Source organism: Dermochelys coriacea, chromosome 1 (genome assembly GCF_009764565.3).
Source record: "Dermochelys coriacea isolate rDerCor1 chromosome 1, rDerCor1.pri.v4, whole genome shotgun sequence".
Taxonomy (NCBI): domain Eukaryota; kingdom Metazoa; phylum Chordata; order Testudines; family Dermochelyidae; genus Dermochelys; species Dermochelys coriacea.
Window position 1 is genome coordinate 257,738,653 of NC_050068.2, and position 24,869 is coordinate 257,763,521.

The 24,869-nt window shown below is 45.6% G+C and overlaps 1 protein-coding gene across 2 annotated transcripts in view; it reads right to left on the reverse strand.

Moving 5' to 3' along the window:
- The window catches only part of CACNG2 (calcium voltage-gated channel auxiliary subunit gamma 2), a 62,398-nt gene that overhangs the window by 4,191 nt on the left and 33,338 nt on the right, over window positions 1-24,869 (reverse strand). For both annotated transcript variants that reach the window (XM_038422139.2, XM_038422148.2), the window contains one exon: window positions 2,618-2,701. In XM_038422139.2, the coding sequence (XP_038278067.1) occupies window positions 2,618-2,701 (84 nt within the window). The remainder of the gene's footprint in view (window positions 1-2,617; window positions 2,702-24,869) is intronic.

The window sequence follows — 24,869 nt, forward strand, 5'->3', positions numbered from 1 at the left end:
AGAAACACACTGACATTCCCCCCGTTCCTCGTAACATCGGCTATTTGATTGCAAGGAACCTGAGCCATCTTATCTGAATGGTCAGCAAAACCAAACTGAGTCCTAATCAGGCTCCCTGCCATCCCAATCTCCTGCCCACTCTGACCCAGGCAACAACCGAATCTAAAGATCAGAAACAACATCCTAGACAGTCATGCCAACACTACCAGGCCCAGCTCAGGTGAAGCCTCAACAAGCTCCAATTTGGCAGAAGTCCTGGGAAGAACCTGTCCAAGTCAGGCCATCTCCAGTCAGGCCAAGCTTAGCATGAGGCTCCTTTTACCAGACTTGACCCAGCAAGTACCTCATTAAGTCTGACCAAACCCCAATATCCTGCTTCAGTTCACTGAACACTGCTCTTTTCTAAGAGATTCCGCCTTGGGGATTTGCTTTGAAGGGGACATTGTCAAGGATTTGACCTACACTTGTCCCCTCTTGGAGGAGACAGTGATCTGGAGCCCTCTGTAGGCTCTTTCCCCAAAACAAATGCTCCAAAGCTCTGTTTGCTAAAAAGAGACCAGTGCCAGCAAACAATTCTTCACTAGCAAACCTGTGTTCAGAGGTAACTCTACAGCAACAAACCAGCGTGCCCATCCCTCTGCTGATGAGTGTCATCCGCATTTGCAGCCCTGGCACTCAAGCTATCTGGCAAGCAATACAACAGAAATACATTTTAAGGAAAACTTCTCCATGGGATTATTTAATACCACAGCAGGTGGGCAAATATTTTAGAATTGATGATTAAGTCCTATCACAGTCTCCCTGTTTCATCCACATGAATGATCTTGAAAGAATCCCAAACCTTCCTAACTCCATTGTGCTGCTGGGCCTCCAGCATGCTCCAAACACACGAGTCATAGTTGGTGACTCCTAGAGATCCCCAGCAGATCCCTGGTGCTTAGCCCACACAATTAAAAGCCGCTTCTTTTGGACTCCTTTAGAGCAAAGATCTCCTATCTTGATGTCAACAGGAACTGTGTTCAGGGAGGGACAGCAGGACATAGAGGTGGAGATTAGCTGCGGGAACTTGTGCATCTGTTGTAAAGGAAGACCGAGCCTCTGCTTTTGCACTGAACAAAAGTGGTCTCTTTTCATCAGTGAAGGTTTTACGGACCACACAGAACTGCACAGCTTTCCAGGCCAGCTCCATCTACCCGTACATGGAAGTTGTGAACTCTGCCCTCATGTCCCAAGTTGGGCTCTGATCTTTGCTGTCTCTGCTTTCCACTTGTGTGCTCCTTCCAGAGACACACCATGCTCTAAGTGCAGCAAGTGGCCTTGGTACATGCTCTTCAGTCTTTTCTGTGCTCCAGAGAGAAGTGTTAGCTCCAGCAGGCTCTGTTCTTACCATGCAGTTCCCTTTGCCATCTGCTTTCCAACTCTTCTCCACAGCCCACTGAAGTGAATGTTCTGTCAGCAAAAGGTGTGTCTGATCAACAGCTCTGTTGACAGAAGCAGGAGCTTCTCAGAGCTTGCCCATCTAAGCACTGACCAGCACAAACCTACTCAGTTTTTGAAATCGGATATGATCACAGTATAAGAATTCGATATATGAATCCCTACCAACAGGGACAGCAGAAGCAGAAATGGTATAAGTTTTCGTGCCCCTCTCCCCCAAGCGCACACGCACACACACACATGCACGTGCGCACTATCCCAGCCTTCCCACTAGTGTGCCTTCCATCCCTCATGGAGGGGCTACTACATCTAAGGGAGGTCAGTCTTTATGGCCCATTCAATCCTCTGTTGCTCTGCTGAGACTGCTACCAAGGCTGCTAATTAGTGTCTCTCATGGTGATGGTTTCTGTGAGGTGACTACTTGCTCCAGAAATAGTCTAAGACCACTAACTCATTTTATGTGGATTGACAATTATCAGAGGGTGATGACTCCTGGTCACAAATGACCTGGCATGCATTAGATTCAGTGACTCAGAAGTGAAAGGCTTGCGACCCCATACCCAAACCCTTTAATCTCCTTGCCTAGGGACCAGATGGAACAAGTGACTTGCAGTTTATGTACAAGTCTCTAATACCTATCCTCAATCCACAGGGTTACTCAGTCCCTCCCTCCTGAGAGATGATTGCAACTGTCAGTGCTTCTGTCGTTTCCCCTTCTCCTTAGAGTCACTTTCATTGGAAGCCTATTATCTGTTTTGCTTTCCAAGCTAACAGGACACTCTCTTTGCATCTTGGAAATGCTTCCTTCTCCTTGTCAATATTTTTCTAATGTATTTAGAGTTGGGGGTGAGGCTGAGGGGCTACAGAATTTTATCATAATGAAATACCTTTAATTAAAAAAACTTTTAATTGCCAGTGCAAGTTTGACTCTAGCAGGATCCGGTAGATTTGGTCTTGTGGAGGTGGGAGTGTATTCGTTAGTGGAAGGCAGGGGACCCACTGAGACAGATATTCAGAAGCTCCTAGGATTGCCCCCCAGTCAATTCTTCCAGATTTTGCCTCATCTGGCATGTTAATCCTCAAGGGAACCAGACTTTGAACAGTGTCATCTACAGGAAGCAAAGGGCACCCAGCGCTTGCACCCACAATCAGTTCCAAGGAAAAGAGCCTGCAGACTTACGGAGGAAATATTCTGCTGTGTCAGCTTCATAATCTGTATCCTCAGGGAAGTGATCGATTTGCTTACACAGACCTTTAAAATTCCCTGCAAAACAAGAGAAGAAAGAACAAACGAGAACATCAGAAACCAGCCGAGGCAAACAACTCCCCATGGGGTCATTTTTTCTGCCCTTTCTGCCTCCTTCACAGGCAACACACACACTCACACCTACCCTCACATTAAGCTCTCGAGCATTCTCTCCTATCCTACAGAGAACCCCGCCCCCTTCACATTCCCATAGGAATATGGGAACATAGGAATTGCTGTGTCAGACCGAAGAGCCATCTAGCTCAGTAGCCCGTCTCAGGCAGTGGCCAGCACCAGATGCTTCAGAGGAAAGGGTCAGAACTACAAAGTAGGCAGGTGTGGGATAATCTCCCCCCCCCCCCGTTAGGTCTCATCCTGGTCCCTTACAGAGACTGGCTGAAACCTTGAAGCATGCGGTTTTAGACCTCTTCCATTTTTTTTATTAGTATTAACTTTGCTAACTCTGGATATTCTTAGAATCATATAAAACGTCCACACCCTTTCTGAATCTTGCTAAATTCTGGTCTCAACGACTTCCTGTGACAGTGAGTTCCACAGTCTATGTACACATTGTGTGAAAAAGTATTTCCTGTTATCAGTTTTGAGTTTGCCATTTCACGTCCCCTTGTTCTTGTGTTACAAGACAGGGAGAACAGATGCTCCGGATCCACCTTCTCTAAATCATACATTATTTAATGTATTTCTATCATGTCTGCTCCCATTTGTCCCCTTTCTAAGGTGAACGATCCCAGTCTTTTCAATCTTTTCTCATAGGAGAGTTTTTCCAGGCCTTTAGTCATTCTTGTCAATCTTCTCCGACCCCCCTCTAATTTTTCAATAGTACCTCAATTACATATAAATGGTAAGGAATCTGGGAACTACATCCAGATCTAATGGGCACTGGTTAAACTGCACACATGCAGTTTTGGAGTGTACAACATGTGACCTTCAGCTTCAAAAACCTCAGGATTTTAGCATTTGAGCTAAAGGAGAACAACTCTTAACTGTCAATAATAGTAGGGCTCTTACCCTTGCTAGGCCAGCCATGAAGCAGCAGTGGTACAAGTAAGCCCTGGCCAATACATTACAACATGCACATGCACACACAGCTATCAACATGTCCCCATATTTCCAACCCCACACTCTACATTTCAGTGGGGGATGGTGGCAGTCCAGCTCCCTGATCCCTGTTGACACCTTGGAACAGAGTGAAAGCTGGGGCAGACTAGAAGAACCGTGGTTACACAGCACTGGGATCACTCAGCCCCTGCCTCCTGGTATCAAGACATTCACCCTATTGCAAAACAAGACCATGCAGAAGACCATCTCATTAATCTCCATGGGTTCCCTGCCCCCCCAGTGCAGTGCCCTCTCTTTTCCTGGGATTTACCCTTACAGTGGTATCATCCATGTAAAACTAATGGCCCTTGACTAGCCGAGAAGGGAAGTTGCTGTGTCTGCACAGTGACTGAGGCAATTGGGCTTGGGGACACTTGTCCCTTGGGCTCCAGAGCAGGAGTTGAGCCAGTGAAGAAGCATTTGTGCAGGAGACCTGGGCCCAGATTCTTTGACTTTATGGATTAGATGCTCTTGGGGGTTACGCTCTGGGCATTGGCACCCCCAAATTGGGATGGGCTGAAGGGAGGAGAGCTTTCACAGCGATTATGGAGAGTGAGGAGTCCTGGGAGAAGCTGGGGAACTACATTGCCTTACAAGGAACAATCCTAACAGTGCCCAGAACACTGACTGGAAGCTTCAGGAATGGAGGATACGGGGTCCCTACAGCCAACGCAGTCCTAGCTGTTGCACAGGGAGAATGGTGTTGGTTGTGAGGTGCACCCAGCATACTCCAGCCCCAGCCTTTTCCAGCAGGAGGCCATGCAAGGAACAATGCAGGTTTCCTGGTTAGAAGAATGTCCTGGGAAGATTCTCTCATATTCCTGGACAGGACTTTGGGACATTTGAAGAAGAGACCAAGCACAAAGAATCCATCCCAGGTTTTACTCTGAGCCCAGACTCTGCAGGAGCAGAACTTAGGGCCTTTAATGCAAGTCCTTACCATGTAACTGTCCATGCAGTACTGATAGTTATACTCCTCACTATCACATCTCCCTGCTTTGACCCTATCTATCTTATCTGCTGATCTTCGGTATTTTTTAAGGCACCATGGTATCTAACAACCAATTCAAGCTCCCATTAAGGAGCTGGGACACAGCAGAGGTTAGTCTAAGACCTGAGTATATTAGGAGGTAGGAACAAAATATCTTTGGGTGCCTCCGAAGTTTTCGATCCTCACTAATTCATATTCAGAAAAGTTGATTCCCTTCTGCCCCACCTCTTCCTGTGGGCTGCAGGAGGGAGCCACTAAGTCCCTCTCACCACACTGAGCTTCACATTCAGGAAGTACCTGCTCTGCAGCCATGGTTCTCCTAGAAAGCATGCCTCACAGCCAAGAAAATCAGCTGCACCTCCCTCCCCATTGCACACACACCTGCATGGAAGGCAGGTAAAGCTCGAGGCACTTGAGATGCCTTTGCCCAGGTGTGTCACAAACCCTTCCCTCTTGTTTTTATGGATGCCTGGACATAGTCCGTGAATGGCCAGGGTCCGCTGACTCACCCTTTACTTCTCTCCATGTGATGTGCTCCCGTTTGCCATGGGAAGGGCGTCCTTTCCTCTCCTTGCTCCTGACTGCTTGTGATGACCAGCCATCTGTGAAAGAGGAGCATCTCTGGCCTAGAACCTGTCTGCTGGGCCCCTGGCTGGGGCTGACTGGTCTACAACTCCAATCTCCTGTTTTCCCAGACTCCAGAAAAGCAACTCTCACCCACCACAAGTGGCATAATTTTGCCCACAGAATTGCAGGGGACCAAGACTATGTTGTCCCCACTATAGTTATCTCTCTACCCCTTTCCCTTTTCCTTGGTCTTAAATTGCTCACCTTCCACGTCTCGTTAGCTTGCAGCTCTAAACCCTTTAATACGCTCAGTGGCACCTCAGCTGGCCGTCCCCTTTCACTTGACGGCACCAGAAAAGCCTCCAGCCATAGCTTTCACATTTCCCACCTGGGATGGAACTGCCTCCTCGACAGGGAATGCCCCCTCCCACCACATGCAGAGTCAGTGCCCCAGCAAACGAGGAATAACAGATGGCCAGGAATGAGCCCGAGACACTATGCTTGTGTGTGTGTGTGTGTGTGTGTGTGTGTGTGTGTGTGTGTGTGTGTGTGTGTGCGCGTGCAGAGAGAACCCTATGCTTCCTGGCACATTTAGGCAGTTATGATTCCCTGCCCCTCCTTCCCACCCAGTAACTCCTTGCTATCTTTCAGCTTGGTTAATCCCTGTGTGAAAATCAGGCTGCTTATGAATGATGCTGCATCTTGTGCATGACAGTTTTCATACGGCCTCCTTTGGGTACCCTACAGAGATTCTGGGCACTCAGAGTCTGTCTACACACTACAGTTAGATACCTGCGGCTGGCCCACGCCAGCTGGCTCGGGCTTGCGGGGCTCAGGCTAAGGGGCTGTTTAATTGTGGTGTAGATGTTCGGGCTCCAGCTGCAGCCTGAGCTCTGGGACCCTCCCACCTTGCAGGGTCCTAGAGGCTGGGCTCCAGCCCGAGCCTGAACGTCTACATCTCAATTAAACAGCCCCTTAGCCTGAGCCCCTGAGCCAGAGTCAGCCATAGGTTTTTAATTGCAGTGTAGACATACCCTCAGACAACAAGGGTAAACTTCAGTGCACCGTATGGGACAGTGCTTATTCTTTGAAAATGCACTTCCTGTAATGGGTGCCCAAGGGGTCTGGGTGCTCAGGGTCAGCAGGTGCCCCGCCACTGGGATTTTCAAACCCTCCCTGCTGGATGACACTATGCCCCCTCCAGACACTGCTGTTCACGCTTTGTCTGCACCAGGCTTTAGTCTGAAAAATGCCTATGACTGCTGCCATTGGTCTAGTTCCACCAGTGGCAGCAAAGCTGGGTGTGCTCATGCACACAAGGCTCCAGGTGTCTGCTCTCATTTCAACCACTGTGCTGTCTAACCCTGCTCAGAGCATATCGACATGCTAAGGTGGTAAGAACGCTTCTGGCCATCAGAGCTTTGTCTCCACCAGCACCCCAGCTGCTAACACATCTGGAGCCCAGCCAGATGAGAGGAAGGATATTGCAGTGGTCAGGGCACAAACTTGGAGTCAAAAGACCCAGGTTCTATTTCCTGCCCTGCTACAGACTTCCTGTGTGACCAAGTCACTTAGAGGTTGTCTACACTGCAATAAAGCCCCCGTGGCTGTCCTGGGTCAGCTGGCTTGGGCTGCGGGGCTATAAAATTTAAGTGTAGATATTCAGGCTTGGGCTGGAGCCTGGGCTGTGGGACCCTCACCCCTTGCGGAGGGCCACACCCCTAGGGTATGTCTATAATACAATGTAAACCCAGGCTTTGAACTCAGGCTCAAGCCTAATCCCCCTTCTATCTACAAACAAATTGTGCTAACCTAGAGCTTGAACTCAGGGTCTCAGAACCCCATAAGGGTGGAGGGGACACACCTGAGTCGAACTGGAATCCAGGGTTCATGCCATATTGCTTTGCAGTGTAGATGCAACCTCACTGGACTCATGCTCTAGGAGTCCACCAAAAATATTCCGACAATTCCACGGGCCAACTTTCTTAGTTCTCTGGAGAGTCAAGTTTGGTGGACAGTCAAGTTTTTCCACACTGCACTGCAAAGGGCTAAAGCAGCTACATTTTGGAAGGGTGCTAGGAAGGGTGGGCTACAGGTGGTTGGATTCAGGCCTGCATAATGCAGTGTAGATGCTCAAGCCCTAGGTAACAAACCCAGGGTTTGCTAACTCGAGTTCTACTAACTCTGTGCTTATATTGCAGTTTAGACATACACGTAGGTTATGTCTACACTGCCCACTAAGCCCAGCTCTGACTCAGGTTTGAGTCCAAGCTCCCCTTCTGTCCACACACAAATCAGTCTGACTTGGGTCAGCAAGCACTCAGGCCCTGAGTCCTAGGACCCTGCTAGGGGGTTGATCAGAGCGCAGTCCTGCTATGACTCGAGTCCAAGCCCTGTCATTTTGCAATGTGGATACACACAGCTCAAGCCACAGACCTGAGTCAGAAGGTCTGCGTCGTGCACTATGGATGTGTTAGCATGGCTGTGAGACTTGGATTCAGCAATTGTAAGCCCAGGTTTACAATCCAGTGTGGATGCTCAAGCATGGGCTTGGAAATAGCCATGACGCAAGCCAGGTCTCACAGACCTGGCTTTACAACGCAGTACAGACATACCCTTGAGGTGAGATTCACAAAGACACGTAAGTGCCTAACTCCCATTGGTTTCACTAAGAGCGAGGTGCCGACATATCTGCACGAATCCCACCCTTAGTCCCTCTGTGCCTCAGGTCCCATCGGTAAAATAGGGACCAGAGCTCTGCCCTCTCTGAGAGGGGCATTGCAAGGATCAGCACATTACAGACTGTGAGGTGCTCAGGACTATTCGAATGGGGACCAGATCGGTGCCTGAGATGGACTAGCAATGGTGGGAAACCTTTCAGAAAAAGCCTGGTGTCGAGAAGGCCTATATGTCCCCTCCATTGCTCCAAGGTCACTTAGTGATTCTCTAAGGGGGCACCGGTGGCCTACTGAGACAGGAGAATGACCTCCCCTGCACCTGCATTGATAGCAAAGCCTCCAGGACACATGGGGTGGGGGAGGGAATTGGTCACCAGTCTTCCAGAGTGCTGTTCAAACAGCCTTCCCCATTCTGCACTCAGGAGCTGCAGGAGTGGGATGTGAAGCAGTGAAGGGGCCATTTCTATAAGCTGTGGCCAACACTTTCAGAAAGTGCTAATAGCCATTTGGGTGCCCATCTATGGGCCCATGACCTGGTTAGAAGGATAAGGGCAACTTCTCCTCTAAGCCTGGCATTCCCTTGCCTACCACCTCCCTTCCCTGAGTTGTTTAATGAGAAGCAACCCTAAAGTGGGCCGGTTCTGTGCTGTCTCCCTGTTCCCCAACCCCTCAGTGACCTGCCCCTTCTGAAGCCCTGCTGTGTGAGCCACAACACTTTCCATGCCTCTCCCACACATTTCCTTTTGGTCCTGTCCCAATCCTGCCTCTGCTCATCCTTTCTAATGTGAATTCTCTACACCATCAATATATCCTGTCTGTCTCCCTCCTTCCAGCCAAAGTCTTGTTCCTAAGAGGTAAGTGGGGATCTTTACTCTGCACTGCCGGCCTTCAGGTGTGCAGGCTGTAGCACAGCCAATGAGGGGCTCCTTCAACACCTAAACCCGCCCATCTTGGGCTAATCATACTTCTGCTTTGACTTACTCTGAGGCCTTGGCTTCTCCTGTGCCCTTCTGGAAACACTCCTTGGCCCAGACAATGCCTCCATCCCTGTCCCCACTTTGCCCCCTTACAGGGTTCAAGTAACTGGGCTCTCATAAAGCTTGGGCACAATCAAACACCAGCTTGGAATATCCCCTGGGTTCCTACAGCAGCGCAAATGGCTACTTTGCGCCTGCTCAAGGTTCTGAAAATGGTGGCCTGAAGAACTAAGACTAGCATTCCAGGACACCCCCAAAATCCACGGACCAAAGGGATAGTATTTTCCAGTTGGGACAGGCAGGGTGGAGATAGTACATTAGGCTGAGATTTGCAATGCTGCCTAAGGGTTTTGGACGGCCAATTTCACATTAAAATTAATGGGAACTGGGCAGCCAACCCTCCCCCCCCGCCGATGGTTTTAAATATTCTACCCTTACTATATGGTTAGCACACAGTTTGAGCACATATAGGGCTCAACTGGTGTAAATCAGCATAGCACCACTGAAATCAACGGAGCTACACTGGTTTACACCAACTGAGAAGCTGGCCCTATGTTGTTAGTAACACAGTTTACTTCTGTATCACTTTGTATGGCCATGTATGTTTAAAAGTCCTCTGTGTCTGCGGGAGGAGACCCATTGAATTACAGTGAGTTCCTGTGAAAGAGACACCCCTTGCCTGCAGGGGAGGAGGAATTTTGAGTGGCCAGGACTGTACATCTGGCAAGAGAGAGCCTGAGGTAGAGGGAAAGACATCCGAAAGCAACAAGCAGACAGAGGTGGAGCCAGGGACGAAAGCCTCCTTTCCCAGAATGCTTTTGGATATTTCTTTCTCAGCACAGGTTTTGGGGAAGAGGGCTTCTGGGGAGATGTACAAAGGGAGCTGGATGAGACTGCTTTCTTCACCAGAGGGGAAGAATGGATGCAGTGGTTAGGGTGCCAGTCATAGTTCACTACCCTGCTCTGCAACAGATGCTCTGTGTGGTGTTGGGCAAGTCATAGAGTAAATGACTGAGTCATTTACTCAGTTCCTTATCTGTAAAATGGAGATAATAGTCCTGTCCTATCTCACAGGGGTGTTGTGAAGATAAATACATTGTGAGAATCTCAGATACTATGGTAGCAGAGGTCATAGAAGCTAAATAAATAAAACCAACCAGGTTTAGACTTCCTGTTTTATTAGTAATCCCGATCTCTGATGAAACTGGTATTTAATATTTACCCACGAGAAAGCTGCCAGAAACAGAGTGTGAAAGGGGTAGGTAAATCATGTTGTGAAAGAGAGAGACATACACATTTCTGTCTGTTCCAAGTCCCCATTTCAGAGCTGAGTCTATTTGGGACCAGCTGGCGAAGCAAGGCTTGGAGCCAAAGTCTGTGTACAGATGAAAAATAGCAGAGAGCACCATGGGAAACTAAGTGTGGAGTTCACATTTATACATATTGGTAGAGACCTTCAAAAATTGGAGACATCCATTAGCCATCACTGTCAACAGGGACTCGTGAGTTTGGGTGTCCCCTTTTTGACTGCCTAGCCCAAGACCCCTGATTGTCAGGAAGTGCTGAGCACCCTGCTTTCTGAAAATCAGGCCCCTTTAAGGAGTCTCAAATTGGGCAGCCCAGAATGAGGCACTCAAAGCCGCTAGTCACTTTTGAAAATCTTGGCTTCAGTTCCTAAATTAATATTCAGTCACCTAAACGCATGGCTGGATTTTCAAGTGCTGACTGTCCATTAGTTCTCATTGACCTTTATGGGAGCTGTTGGGTGCACTTTTGAAAATTAGGCCACTTATTTAGCTGTTTCGATGTGAATTAAAAAGCCGAACTTTAGGGTCCAATTTTGGAAAGTCTTGACCATGGTGCTGGGGGGGCTGGGCTGCAAGAAGTAATGCTGGGGATTCAGCAGTTGCGGCTTGAACATTGAGTGAGAAACAATGTCCCAGTACGGTGCAAAGGGTTGGTTGCTATACTAGTGGAGGTACCACCTTTTAGGTGAAAGGTAGGTGAGGTGCTACCCATGTACTCCACAGCTCTGCTCCTCAGGCACAATGGAACTTTCTATCATAAGGGAAAGCTCGGCTGGACAGGAGACAAAGCTTGGGGGTGAGGGTGCGGGGCGCTGAGCCAAGACTGAGAAACAAGCTCTGACAGGAATCAAGGCCTGTGACAAATTTCACCGCCTTCCACTTCCAGTGCAAGGTGCACTTCTTCAACCTGGCCTTCTCTAACATAAGCACATAGCAGTGTGTACATTCAAAACAAAACTAAACCCTACCAAACCAGGCACAAAACAATTCTCCCTCCATGGATAGGATGAAAGAAGGAATGAACCAAACATGACAGATGTTAGTCACATCACTAAATGCTGTACTGGAAGGGGCTCAGATACAACAGTGGTTAGTGCGATATAAAAGGCTATATAGGATAGAAATAGAACTTGTGATTATTTAATGCCCCCCATCCCCAATAGGATCATTAGCCTGATTCTCCTTGCCACATTACAGTTGGACAGATAACATTCTGCCAGCCTAAAATTCAGACATTCATTGGATATGGTATTCTTCTTCACTTCCTATCCTAAACTGTAGAGTTGTTAAATAGGTGATGCATTCTACCTCAGAACTGGCTACAGTTATTTCTGTATATACGAGTATATTATCCCTGGTTGCAAAACCTATCATTAACATATAGATGGAAATTTTCATATAAAAACACCTTCTTTCATAGGGTCATAACTTTCTAAAACAAAAACGCCTTCTTTTGAAATTTCCCATCATTTGTCTCAGCCAACAGATGGATTTGTCTAGAAAAGTTGAGCAAAATCTGTACACCCATTTCTGAGATTTTAACTACAAAAATAATTTAACTCAGAAATGTTTGAACTTTACAATTGCTAGTCTTCAGTCTGATTTAAAATGTTAACAAGTAGCACGACCATAGAAGCAACAGAAAAATCCACGTTATACAGGACAAACTTTTGGCTCTGTGTACGGTTGTGACACTCTTTTCTGAACTAGAGCATAATGCATTAAGCCTGAAGATGAATCTGATTTGAAAAAGCAGCGTAGAACCAAAAGGAGGAGTACGTTCACCAAAAGAAATGTAGGACTGTTGCCTTCATTCTGTACATGGTGCATTGACACAACGGTGATGGGCATTCTGGAATTAGAGCTAGATTTCAAAAGAGAGAAGAGATATTAGTTCGGTAGGTCTGCTTTTCTGCTGCTATTTCATTATGGAATTCCAAAGTTGTGACTATGCAATTGTGGAGAAAATCTTGAAGAAAAATCAGCAGAGAGCTTAGTTATTATTTCTACAGCATTATAATGTTCTCGACTTTTTACAGACATAAAAGGGAAGGCAACTAGAGAGGAGATGTAAGCAAGGGCAAAGCTATGCAAGGCCTTGAAGGTGAGACTGGAACCAGGCCAAGTATTCAAGAAGTGGGGTGGCATAGCTAGATGGAGTTTAAGGAGGATGATTTTAGCAGCAGCATGTTGAATAGACTCCAGGGAAACAACATGAGAGTTGGGGAAGCCAGGGAGCAGCTTGCAGTAGTTAAGGCAAAAGATGACCAAGGCATGGGGAAAAGTTTCAGCAGTATAGATAGAGTAAATGAAGAATTTCAGAGCTATTACAGAGGAAGTACATGCAAGATTTAGCAACAGCCTTGGTATGTGTGGGAGGGGAATCAAATGTGACACCAAAACTGTGAGGCTAGTAACTGGAAGGGTGGTGTAATTATCTGTAGTGAGAGAAATGAAGTGGGTAGGGTGTGGGGAGGAGATAAGCAGTGCTATGTTCACCATGTGTAGTTTGAGTTGGTGGCTGGACTTTCCAGGAGCAGATATCTGGGAGGGGCAGAGGGGAGATGCAAATGGCAGACTGGAGGGCAAGAGTTAGTATTGAAATGCTTTTCTTTTTCTTCTTTTTTAATTAAAAATAATAATACAATCAAGGAAACCAGATTCATGTAACCATGTTAAGGTTACAATATTCAACCTTCAGAAGTTACGAAATGCAAAAATTCTTATATGGTTATTATTAAGGCTCTGTGACTTCTGCAGCAGCCGGTGCTGGCTCAGGGGCTGCCCGAGCCAAGTATTCCCTGGGCCAACAGCAACAGCAGCAGTTTGGGTGTGTGAGAGGGGGCTCAGGGCTAGGGGCAGGGGGTTGGGGTGCAGGGCGGCACTTACCTCAGGGTGGGAGGCTTCCTGGCTCCCACCGGCATATCCCTGCAGCTCCTAGGCGGAGGGGCCAGGTGGCTCTGCCCACTGCCTGTGCCCATAGGCCCCACCCCTGCAGTTCCCTTTGGCTGCGATTCCTGGCCAATGGGAGCTGTGGAGCCGGTGCTTGTGGTGGGAGCAGCATATGGAGAGCCCCATGGCGCCCCTCCCCCAGGAGCTGCAGGGACACACGGAGCCGGGTAGGGATCTTGCCAGGCCCGCCAACCCTTCCCCCCCAGCAGCAGTGGGAATCCCAGGCCGCACATCACCACCTGCCCCCCCTCCCAGCACCAGCAGCGGTCCCGGGCTGCATGCCACCCACCTCTCCTCCAGCAGCAGCAGGGTCTCTGGCCACACCCCAGCACCCGTGATGCCCCCACACTGCCCCCCCCGAGAGCGCCATGGCCTCCCCGCCCAAATTTTAGTTATGGGTATATAGTAAAAGTTATGGATAGGTCACGGGTGGTGAATTTTTGTTTACTGCCCATGACCTGTCCATGACTTTTACTAAAAATACCTGTGACTAAAACGCAGTCTTAGTTATTATTCATCCATACTGTGATAGTTCTCAAAAGCCCCAATGAACAGAGCTGTGCTAGGCTCTGGAAAAATGCAAGTTAGAGACCCCAAAGAGTTTATACCTTAACTCACCATATTGGACTAAATTTTCTCCTCAGATCTATCTGTACATCTGGGGTGTAGATATATATTTGAGGGCAGAATTAGACCCACTCTATATAACAGGGAGTATTTGGAGGACTTCATGTCACTGTGGGTGACGGAAGGTTGCTGTGAGAACTTTAGCTTTTCTGTTTCCCAACTTTTGAGGGTTTAAATTTCCAACCCTAACATTATGGTCTTGTCACTTTTCATATGAAATCTCCTTGATTGTTTTTTAAATTTGCCAGGGAAAAAGAGATTCAAATGCTCATCTCCTCCATCCAGTCCACATCTGCATCTCTCTCTCTTTGACATATCCTTTTGGGCCTAGAGAGAGAGATTCTGGCCTCAGTTATACTGGCACCATTCTGGTGTAACTTCAGTGACATCTGTGGAGTTCCTTTACATTTACATCGGGGTAAACCAGAGCAGAATTGGGCCCATAGTAATTAGTTTATAAATTATGTAAAGTGCTTTGGGGTCTTTCAGAATGGAAGGTGCTATATTAAAGTTATTTGTTATTAATAATTAAAAAAAACCCCAGAGCCCATGGGAAATAATCCAGAGAGTGTAGCAAGCCAATTATACAAGCATCGTTCAATCAGTCCTCCCGTCCTCTTCTGAGCCACTTTACTGCTCCTCCTTCTATCCAGCCATAGTAGGAAGAGATCCTGCTCAGTGGTGTCTACTGATTTTGGGTGCACAATCTAGGATTACGCAGGACCGTCATCATGATGGTGGAGTCGACACAATTTGGGAACATCAGGCCATTTGAATTCCTAATTCCCCCCGCCCCCACCCCTTCCCCACAAGATGACCCTTCTCACATCGGATGCTGACCTCTTTCATCTCATTGCCCTCGCATCCTGGGGAAAAGGACAAAGCAGCAAGGGACTGCCTTGCTGCTCTAATGTTTTCTGGGTGGGTGTCACGGGAGTGGATGCAGGTAAGGATCAGAGTGAGATGAGGTGGCTCCTCACAGAGACTCCAAAGCTGGTCTTGCTATTGCATACAGCACGTCTGTGTCTGGATTTTATTTGGGGAAGAATCAGAATTGGGATTCCTTGAGCACTTTTCATACCCCAGGGAACTCAAAGCCCTTCATGCTACGCTAAGAAAGGCCCCCTGGTGCAGCAACTCCACAGATGAACATGGCAGCCATCATGTGTTCAGTGATCACTCACACACACTCCCCTCTGAAAACAGACCCAGGTTTACAGGAACAGGGAATATTGGTTATCCCTTACTCTGTTCAAAAAGCGCTCTGGGACCTTTGACATCCCCCTTGGCAGCCCACCAGAGATGGCCAAAAGGGAACTTGGTTTAGTATTTCTTTGCTGCCAACAGTGCAGCATTGCAGTTGAGCACAACTCCTCGGGTGGAATTTTAATCAACAGTGCACTGGCCCAGAGACAAGAGTGTGGCTTGCTAAGCCACTCTCTCTTAGTGCCCACTGCATTCCTGAGCTGGGGCCACATGGAGTGGAATATGCACAATAACATTATTTAAAATGCAATGGTATGGATTTATTTCTTTAATTTTGCAGTTACATCTAGCAACTCCTGGCATGTCTCATTCCGTGCCAGTACTCAGCAAGAACACTACACGAAACCAGCACTCCAGAGCTAGATTATATTAACACACCAAACAAGACCAGGACTCCTGAATGTCGCTACACTAAGGTCAGCATGCAACACTGGTCCACAGGAGAGACCCTAGAATAACAAACTGCAGGTACAGACCCACTGTTCAGCAAATCAGGGTGTGCAGCCCCAGCAACTGGACTGCAGTAAGCTTTTGCCCACAGCCCAGGACCAAAGAATAATAACCAGTGTACTCCCTGGATGGAACTGTATTGCTAAGGTAACAGCTGTTTCAGATGGGAGCCTTTGGGTTTGTGGATGGTGCCTACAAGAAAAGCCAGGTCGAGGTCAGTGATGGAAGGCTGGCCAGAAGGAATGAGATTTGGAGGACAGAGCTGAAGGTGAAGTCTGAGGTTTCCTGGTGCACAGGAAGAGGAAGGATATTACTTGGAATAGAGGGGCGGCCGATTACTGCCGTTGGGTAATAATAACCCCTTGGAAGTTTGATTCTAAAGTATTTTATCTCTTCAGTATATTTTTTCCATCCATTGAGCACATTGGTTTGATACTATAGAGTTGATCCAGAGGCTTGCACTGTGTGGAAAAGCTAATCACAACAGTGTTGTTTGCTGCTCTATGCACTGGTTTGTTACTGTAGGGTCACTCATGGGGATGAGGCTGCACATACTGGGGTGAAGTTTACATGAGACACTAGACTAGGGCATAGTTTTCCTCACGTGGCTTGATCCATCATCTTCTAGGCTTGCCAGCACAGCTGTGGCTGCTAAGCACACAGCTGGCCAGCTGCTCCTCAGGGACTTCTTTGCTCAGCTCTCTCAGCTGTTGCCACTCCTCTGTCTGTTTTTTCAGAATGGAACTTATAGAATCACTGCACCCTTAAGTCTGGACCTCAGGGGCCTCTTGGTAACAGCCTTGACCATGGCTGGGTCTGATTTTGGAAAGCCAAAAATAGACACAATCTCCAACCAAACCTCCAGATTCAATCAGCCCTATCTTTGGGGAGGTTGGAATCCAGTACCAAACTTTACATCTTGGGTCAATCTCTAGTGAAAACCCCATGTGAAGTTTGGCCAAACTAGAACCAAAACCACTCTTGGCTTTGTTCACCTCTCCTCCCACCTGCCATAACAGATACATGGTGCAAATGAATCTTCAGGGCTGGCTCCTGCCCCTAATGAAGTGCTCCTGTTTCAGTGAAATGCCATAACAGTCTCCAGCAGCACAGAGGCGAACACCTCAACTGAACAATGAGAGATTTTGCTTAAGCCACAGGGATTCTGAAACAAACCGAGCATTGGAAGATCTCCTGCAGGGGTCAGAGGAGAGAGCGTTGGTTGCTTCCCTGGGAGTGCTGTGTGTAGAATACCTGCCAAGACAGGCAGAGAGAGACAGAGAGCAGAGACTGGATACAGTCCAAAGTGCCAAAAGCAAAACTGAGCCACACTGTGGAGGATGCTAAATTTTAACAATGGGAGAGAGGCAGAATACACAAAGGGAGAGTAGGAGGGGAGATTGGGAGAGACTTTCCCTGCTAATGCTGTATTCTCCGAAAGTTAAGCATTATTATGCATTTCTACAATGACAGGTGTGTGCATGGCACTTTAAAGGCAGTTACAAAGATAGGAGCTTGCCATAGGGCTCTTACAATATTAGGACCCCAAATTGTGAGGTGCTGAGTACTTGAAACTCAGTAGGAATTGAGGGTGTTTTGCATTTTGCATGAGGTACTCAGCTTCTTGCAGAATCAGGCTCTTAGTTAGTCATAGAACTGAAAATGATGAGAAACAGAAGTTTGGATCTTGCTGCGATTAAAGTCAGTGGGAAAACACCAATTAACTTTAAGAGGAGCAGGATTGGGACCAAGAGGTTGGGGGCCAGGGTAAGGAACGGATAGAGGTTGTGACGGAAAAGCATCTTGAGATGAGCTATTGTAAGTTCACATCTTGTTTGTTCCTGGTTGAGTTGTGTATCTTTTCTGGCATTTTCCTCCCTTGGTATTCTACTGTTAATTTGTCTCATTAGCACTGACCCCCCACTTGGTAAGGCAACTCCTATCTTTTCATGTGCTATAATATATATTCTGCTTATGATATTTTTCACTCCATGCATCTGATGAAGTGGGTTTTAGCCCACGAAAGCTTATGCCCAAATAAATTGGTTAGTCTCTAAGGTGCCACAAGGATTCCTCGTTGTTTTTGCTGATACAGACTACCACTCTGAAACTTTTCTGGCATTGTTTCTCATTCTAAAAATACAAGATATTAAATTCACTGAAGGAGCAAAGTCTGTCAAGAGCAGAGGCGTGGCGGAGGAACATTAGGGTAGGATAGCCAGCTGAAATATGTGAGTCCTGAAGGGGGGTCTGAAAGAAGAGAAGGAGGTTGCATGGTGCACTAGGAGGCCATTCCAGAGAGAGGGTGGCAGGGAAGTCATGGCTGGAGGGAGAAGGAGCTCAGGGAAGTGCTGAGGCACGCTAGGTTAGCACAGTAAAGGAGGAGCTGTAGGGACTAACAGAGCAGTGCAGGGTCTTGAAGATGAAAATGAGGAGTTGGATATTGATGTGGAAAGAGATCAGAAGCCAGTGCAGGGATTCAAGGAGAGATGATGACACAAGTGGAACAGCAGACACGGAAGATAATTTAGCTGCAGCGTGTCAGATATATTCATGCGATCATTAAGCATACTCCAGAGTTTTAATGGGGTTTTCTATTGCTGAGCATGGCTTGTGTGATCTAGTCTATACTGCAATAAATCAATAACACATGAGGAGACTTCATTTTATACAACCGGGCCCTGCCCCAGGGAGCGGCCCACCTTACCAGTCAGTGACTGTAGTACAGGTTCCATTGTCACAGGTACAGTAACTCCACACTGAGGGGGTGACGGCTTCTTACCTGTGTCCCAGACACAGGTGCTCTGTCACAGATCCTCCCTATATGAGCGGCAAATGGTGGTGGAGCGCCTGCTGTCCCAGCACCTCGCCACAAAGGCAGTAAGGAAGGGTTCTCATTGTCACAGACAAAGGCTGTCCTCCACACTCTGCAGATTCTTGAGCAGATTATGCTACTATCAGTAGTGTTTCTGGGGCTACATCCTTCCAAAGGAACCATCCGTCAGCCTGGGGCTAGTGCTGGCTGCCAGCTAGCTTGGTGATCTATTCGCCACAAGGACTCCCTTCATCCTTCCTCACCCTCTGCCACTGGGAGAAAGCTCTAGACCTGCTGCATGGATAAGCAGCACTGAACAACTCACAGCTCTTTTTAGATATGGAAAGAGACGAAATTACAGCTCTAATGCCTGAACCAACAGAGAGCCTCTCCCTGGTGCAGAGAAGGTGACAGCCAGCTGCAGGAGTGGATCCACGGAAGGCAGGAATGGAGATTATAGTCACATGAGATCAGTGCAGGGGAAGAGCCTGACTCGGACATATAGGTTTGCAATTTAGTTCTATGCACAATTATCTCATTGTGTAAGGGAGGTCATTTTCTCAAGATGGCATCAGAACCCTTAGAATATGAAACAAGATGGACCCAGATACTGGAATTGTGACTGGATCCTTCTTTTAAATTCTCTTCTCTCTCCTTGGAGTACATCTGAATCTCTCCTCCTCCACCTTCCCTATTCTGTCAATCTTTTGCAGTCTGTGGTATTTTGCTACTTCAAGTATGACTCTCCCCTGATTAATCTCTTCTCCTTTGACTTCTCTGTGCACCTTGATGTCCTCCTTAACTTTGTCTCCTTTAACTTCCTTGACTTCTCTAATGCGGTCTAATGTTCCCCCTTTCTCATCCTTACCCATGGCTACACCACTTTATTTTAGAATCCCCCTTTCCTGTTTCCCATTCTTCTCATGATCTCACCTCCACGGACCATTCTTTGGTTGTATTAACATTCTCTCCATTGCCCCATCTATGATACCCACAATGCTATCTTACTCTCCACTCGTAGCCAACTTCCTATATTCTCCTACATGAAAATCTACCCTATTTCCATCATTTCAAGATTTTTCTTATATACAGACTAGCTATAGATCCTCAGTCACACAGGTCAGCATTTCATTAGCACTTCAGAAAACAGTGGTGCATGTCCCATCTCTATGTCCACTATGAGATCTGGGAAGCTATTCAGATACTCTTACCGAGGTACTCTTATTTCTACTCCTCCCTCATTTTGAAAGGTCCTAGTAATCTTTGCTCCCTCTTTCCATGCCATTAATTCTCTTCCAGGACACCCTGATTGTCTTTGCCTTCTGATCTTTCTCCAGACAAGCATGAGAAACTTGCTTCCTTTTTTCAATGTAAAATGGACCTAATAAGTGATAATAGTTTGTGTAGGCTCAACACCTCTCTCCACTGATCCTTTCTCATATCTCTCTTTCCACTCACTTTAAGCTTCTGAAATAAGTCTCCTCTCAAGATTTCTCTCTCACACACTGGGTGGATTGATTTAAATTGAAGCAATATAAAAATGATTTTAATCATGATTTAAATAATCAAACACAGAAACCCTTGATTTAAATAATCAATTTTGATCAAGTTTTGCATTTGTACCTTTTAGTTATTTATCTAAAAATAAGTTGATTCTCATTGGTTGGTAATCATTAAAACATATTGATTTGCAACTAAATACAGCCTTTACACTAAATTTAATGCTTCTTTGTGCTAACCAAGAGGATACACTATATCTGTACACATTTATTTAAGCAATTATATAGCTTAACTTAAATTTGTTCAGATTCTTAATTTTTACATTTTTTAAATGTTTTAGAAAATGGTGACTGATGCATTTATTTACTAAATGATTAATTTTTTACTTGTGATTTCTGTCAAATTCCATTTGGATAGAAATTCAAATTCAATTTAAAATGCAGAAACCAAGCATTTTTATTAAATAAAACTACCTTAAATGTGTTGGAAAGTATAAGGAAAAAAAGTGTATCAAAACAGGTTTTGAATTTGAAACTGATTAATTGAACAAAGGAAGTATTATCTGTAGTTAGTGAAGTCAACTGATGATTTCTGGTCACCATATCCTTCAAGATTAAACTAGTAGATCTCATCCTCTAGTTTTTATTCAGAGACTGGAAGAGGAAAACAAGCTATCCTGCTTTTTCAATTTCCAGTTGGTTTTTTAACTTTGAATGAAGTATTGATTGAACTGTACTAGTAGAATAAACTGAATTGAAAAAAAAATAGTTTCTCTCCACCTGTAGAAGAGGCTACTGTTATCAAAAACTGGTTTAGCACATCAGCCAACTTTGGTTCCAGGTGCTTAACCAGTGACTTCCACCAGTTCAATTGTCTGACTTTCTTTAAAATTTTGGTAGCAAATATGTACTACTTAATTTTTTTTTGTATTTAAGTGAAATGACTTTGATAGCTTATAATAAGTTTAGGCCTTGACATAGGTTGTCAATTTCAAATTTAATTTTAAATGGGTTTATTTTATTAAATAAACGTGTATTTAATGAACATAAAAAACTACAATTTCAAAAAAAAATTTTTTTAAAGTCATCCATTTTTATCCAGCCTGCTCACAAAGTTATCTTTGCCCCTTTTGAGTCTGTGTTCACCCTGACCATAGCACTGAAATCTCATAATCTCCTTCTATGAAGCCTCCCTACATTCTCCTGGGCTTCATGATGGAAGCCTTTGACACAGTGGATGTGGCCCCTTCCATCCTTCTGGGGTGTATCAATAGTTATGAAGGGTATCTCTGGTTTCTTAACAACCTTTCACCTGTTTAACAGTTCTCATGGTGGAGACTCCTCCTCTGTGCCAAGAGCCCATCTCCATGGAGTAAAGGTCTTTTTGACTTTTTCCAATGAAAATAATAATCACACATAGAACTTATACGGTACTTTTCATCCACAGAGCTCACAGCATCTTACAGGAGTGGATAAGTATTATTATCCCCATTGTATGGATGGGAAAATTGAGTCACAGGAGATTAAGGTCAGCATTTTCAGAATGCTCACTAATTTTGTGTGCCTCCATTTTTGGGTGCCGAACCTGAGGGGCTTGATTTTCAGTGTGCCTTCAGTTGGGTCTTCAGCACCCTTCCAAGTCAGATGCAAGGTATCTCAAGTTGGGTACCTAACAATGAAGCCACACAAAGCTAGTGAGCACTTCTGAAAATTTGGCTGTATGTGACTTGCCCAAGGCTGGTCATAGTGAGTCAGTACCATAACTGGGAACAGAATCAAGGCCTGCTCATGCTTAGTCCACTAAACCACAGGTGTCCCCTCGTCCACATCTTCTTCCTACCTTAAACCTTAGCTACCACCTTTATGTCGATAATCCTCAAGTGTAAATATTTTTAACACCTTTATTGGCTCTTCCCTGCTCACCTTTTGTCTCTCTTGCCCACGTACATTTGTGGCTGTGTCTCAACTTTATTCAGTTGGATGCTTCAAAGGCATTCTTAATCAAATATATCTCTATCTCTAATGTGTTCCTCTCCGACAAAGATCTCTTTTGCCTCCTCTATCGGTAACCTGAACATCATCCTTGACTATACATTTTCCTTCTCCTCCATCATCTCCTGTGACTCCAAATCTGCCTATCACTGCTTCTGCACAATTGCCTATGAATGTAACTGTTTTGATGTTTCCCCTGCTGAACTCCTTGTCCCTCCCTTTCTTTCCTCTTACCTTGACCTTTGCCCCTTCCTTTTATATCCTCCCAAATCCCAGATCGCCAAGCTCACATGATGTCCATCTTCTCACACATACAACAAAAAATGACAATATCATCCACTCCACCTCCATTCTCAGACACCTCTCCTGGCTTCCCATGCATTTCAAGGTCAAGTTTCAAATTCCCCTTTCATTTTTTAAACCTTACATGAACTTGTTCCAGCCTGAATTACAGACTTTACTTCAGCTCATAGCTCTGATAGTTCAACTTGCAACAGTCTCCTTACTCTCCCTTCTCATAACATTGCTACAGGTGGCAAGAGATCCTTCTCCACTGCAGCTTCCCAGGCTCAGAATAATTTTCCTGTAATCTCTGCTTCTTTGACTCCCCATATCTTTTCAAATCTTATCTGAAAACAACCGCTTTGCCAATCAATGCCCCTTAATTTATCTCAACTGCTATCTTTTTATTTAAAATTGTGACTTTGTTCCTGCACTGTTTTCTCTGTTGTGTTTTGAGCTACAGGTTGCATTAGAACTTCGACACTAAATACAGTTGTATTGTATTTTCTGTCAGTCCAACCTGGGTTCTCCAAATAGAGATGCATCAAATACCCCAGACAAGAGATTACAAGAATTAAAGTGTTGAGCAACACAGAAACATACTTTTGTGTAAGATCAACAGAAAATAAAACTTTCTGGATACTTTCAGCTAGAGATGAGGGAATTATCCACCATAAGGAATTTCTGAGTAGCAGCCGTGTTAGTCTGTATTCGCAAAAAAGAAAAGGAATTCGTGTGGCACCTTAGAGACTAACAAATTTATTTGAGCATAAGCTTTCATGAACTACAGCTCACTTCATTGGATGCATCACAAAAGCTTATGCTCAAATAAATGTGTTAGTCTCTAAGGTGCCACAAGTACTCCTTTTCCTTTTTGCATAAGGAATTTATTTGCCATATTTATCCCTTATTCCCTTCTGTTTTCAAATTGTCTACAAAGAAAAATCGCCATCTCTTCAAATTGGTTGAAATTGTTCTAAGAATGTTTTATGCAAACATAGTTGAGCATATGAATTGTTTTCAAATCATTTGCTGCTAGCATTGCTTTAAGTGTTTGAGACTTGAAATTCAGTTCTGATTTGATTGGACACATGGGTCAAATGGTATTGGAACTGGAGCTGGTCAGAAAAATGTTTATTTTTACATGGAAAATGTTGCCATTTTGTTGAAAAAAATTCTGAAAACCATGTTTTTCTATTTTCAGCAGCTGAAAACTGAAAATGTTCAGTTTCCTGAAACATTTTGATCTTCCAAAGAAATTCTGAAAATATTTGAGGAAAACTTTCCACAAACATTTTCAATATTTTAAAAAACTAATTTTTCATCAAGAAAACAAGTTTTGAAAATTTTCAGTCTGCTCTAATCATAACTGTTAGTATCAGATTTCCCAAGGAAATATCTTGTGATTATTAATTCACCCTCAGCTCTCTGCAAATATAGACACTGTAAATCTTCTGTTTCAGTGAAAATTCCAGCCAGGAGGTTTGTTTGCTAGAATATTCACAAAAAGCAAACAGAAACATGGTGTGAATACAACTGAAGTAAATATGTTGAAAAGTTAGATTGAATGCTCATGAATATTTGATGTCATATTTTCTGGAGTTTTCCCCCTTGCACATTCAATAACAGCTCACTTTTCCCACACAGCCTGATACCGCATCCTGACATCCCACCCATCTTGGTGGAACCCCACTCTTCAAATGGGAAGGATGGGGTTTAACATGTCAAGTGTGCAGGGTGACTGGCCTAGTGGATGGGGGGAGGCAGTAGATGTGATCTATCTTGATTTTAATAAGGCTTTTGACCAAAGGTGAAAGTAAGCCGGTACACCCCGGTACGGCATACCGGCAAGAGCCGGTGTGCCATACCGGGGTGGATCGGCTTCCCCAGGTGCAATTTAAAGGGCCTGTGGCTCCCAGCAGCGGCTGGAGCCCTTGGCCCTTAAATTGCTGCCAGAGCCCTGCTGCCGGAGCCCTGGGGAAGCGGCGGCGGGGCTCCGGGGATGATTTAAAGGGCCCAGGGCTCCAGCTGCTGCTACCGCCCAGGGTCCTTTAAACTGCTGCCAGAGCCCCCGGCTGCTGCTGTTACCCCGGGGAAGGGGAAGGAGGCACTTGCTGGTACAGGGTGGGCCAGGGCTGGCTTTGACCTTTCCTAGCCCTGCCCCTTCCACCCAAGGTCCTGCCCCTTCCGGGGGCCAGAGCTGGCTCCAGCCCAGCCCCGTACGGGTAAGTCCCTAGACTTACTTTCACCCCTGCTTTTGACATAGTCCCACATGATTCTCTCATCAGCAAACTGGGTAAATGTGTTCTAAATGAAATTACTATAAAGTGGTGTACAAATGGTTGAAAAACCAAACTCACAGAGTAGTGATCAATGATTTGCTGTCAAACTGGGAGGATGTTTCTAATGGGGTCCTGCAGGGGTTATACCTGGGTCTGGTACTATTCTATATTTTCATTAATGACTTGGATAATGAGGTGGAGTTAGACATAAAATTTGCTGATGACACCAAGCTGGGAGGGGTTGCAAATACTTTGGAGGGCAGGATTAGAATTCAAAGGGACCATGATAAATTGGAGAACTGGTCTGAAATCCACAAGGTGAAATTAAATTAAGACAAGTGCAAAGTACTTCACTTAGGAAGGAAAAAAAAATCAAATGCAC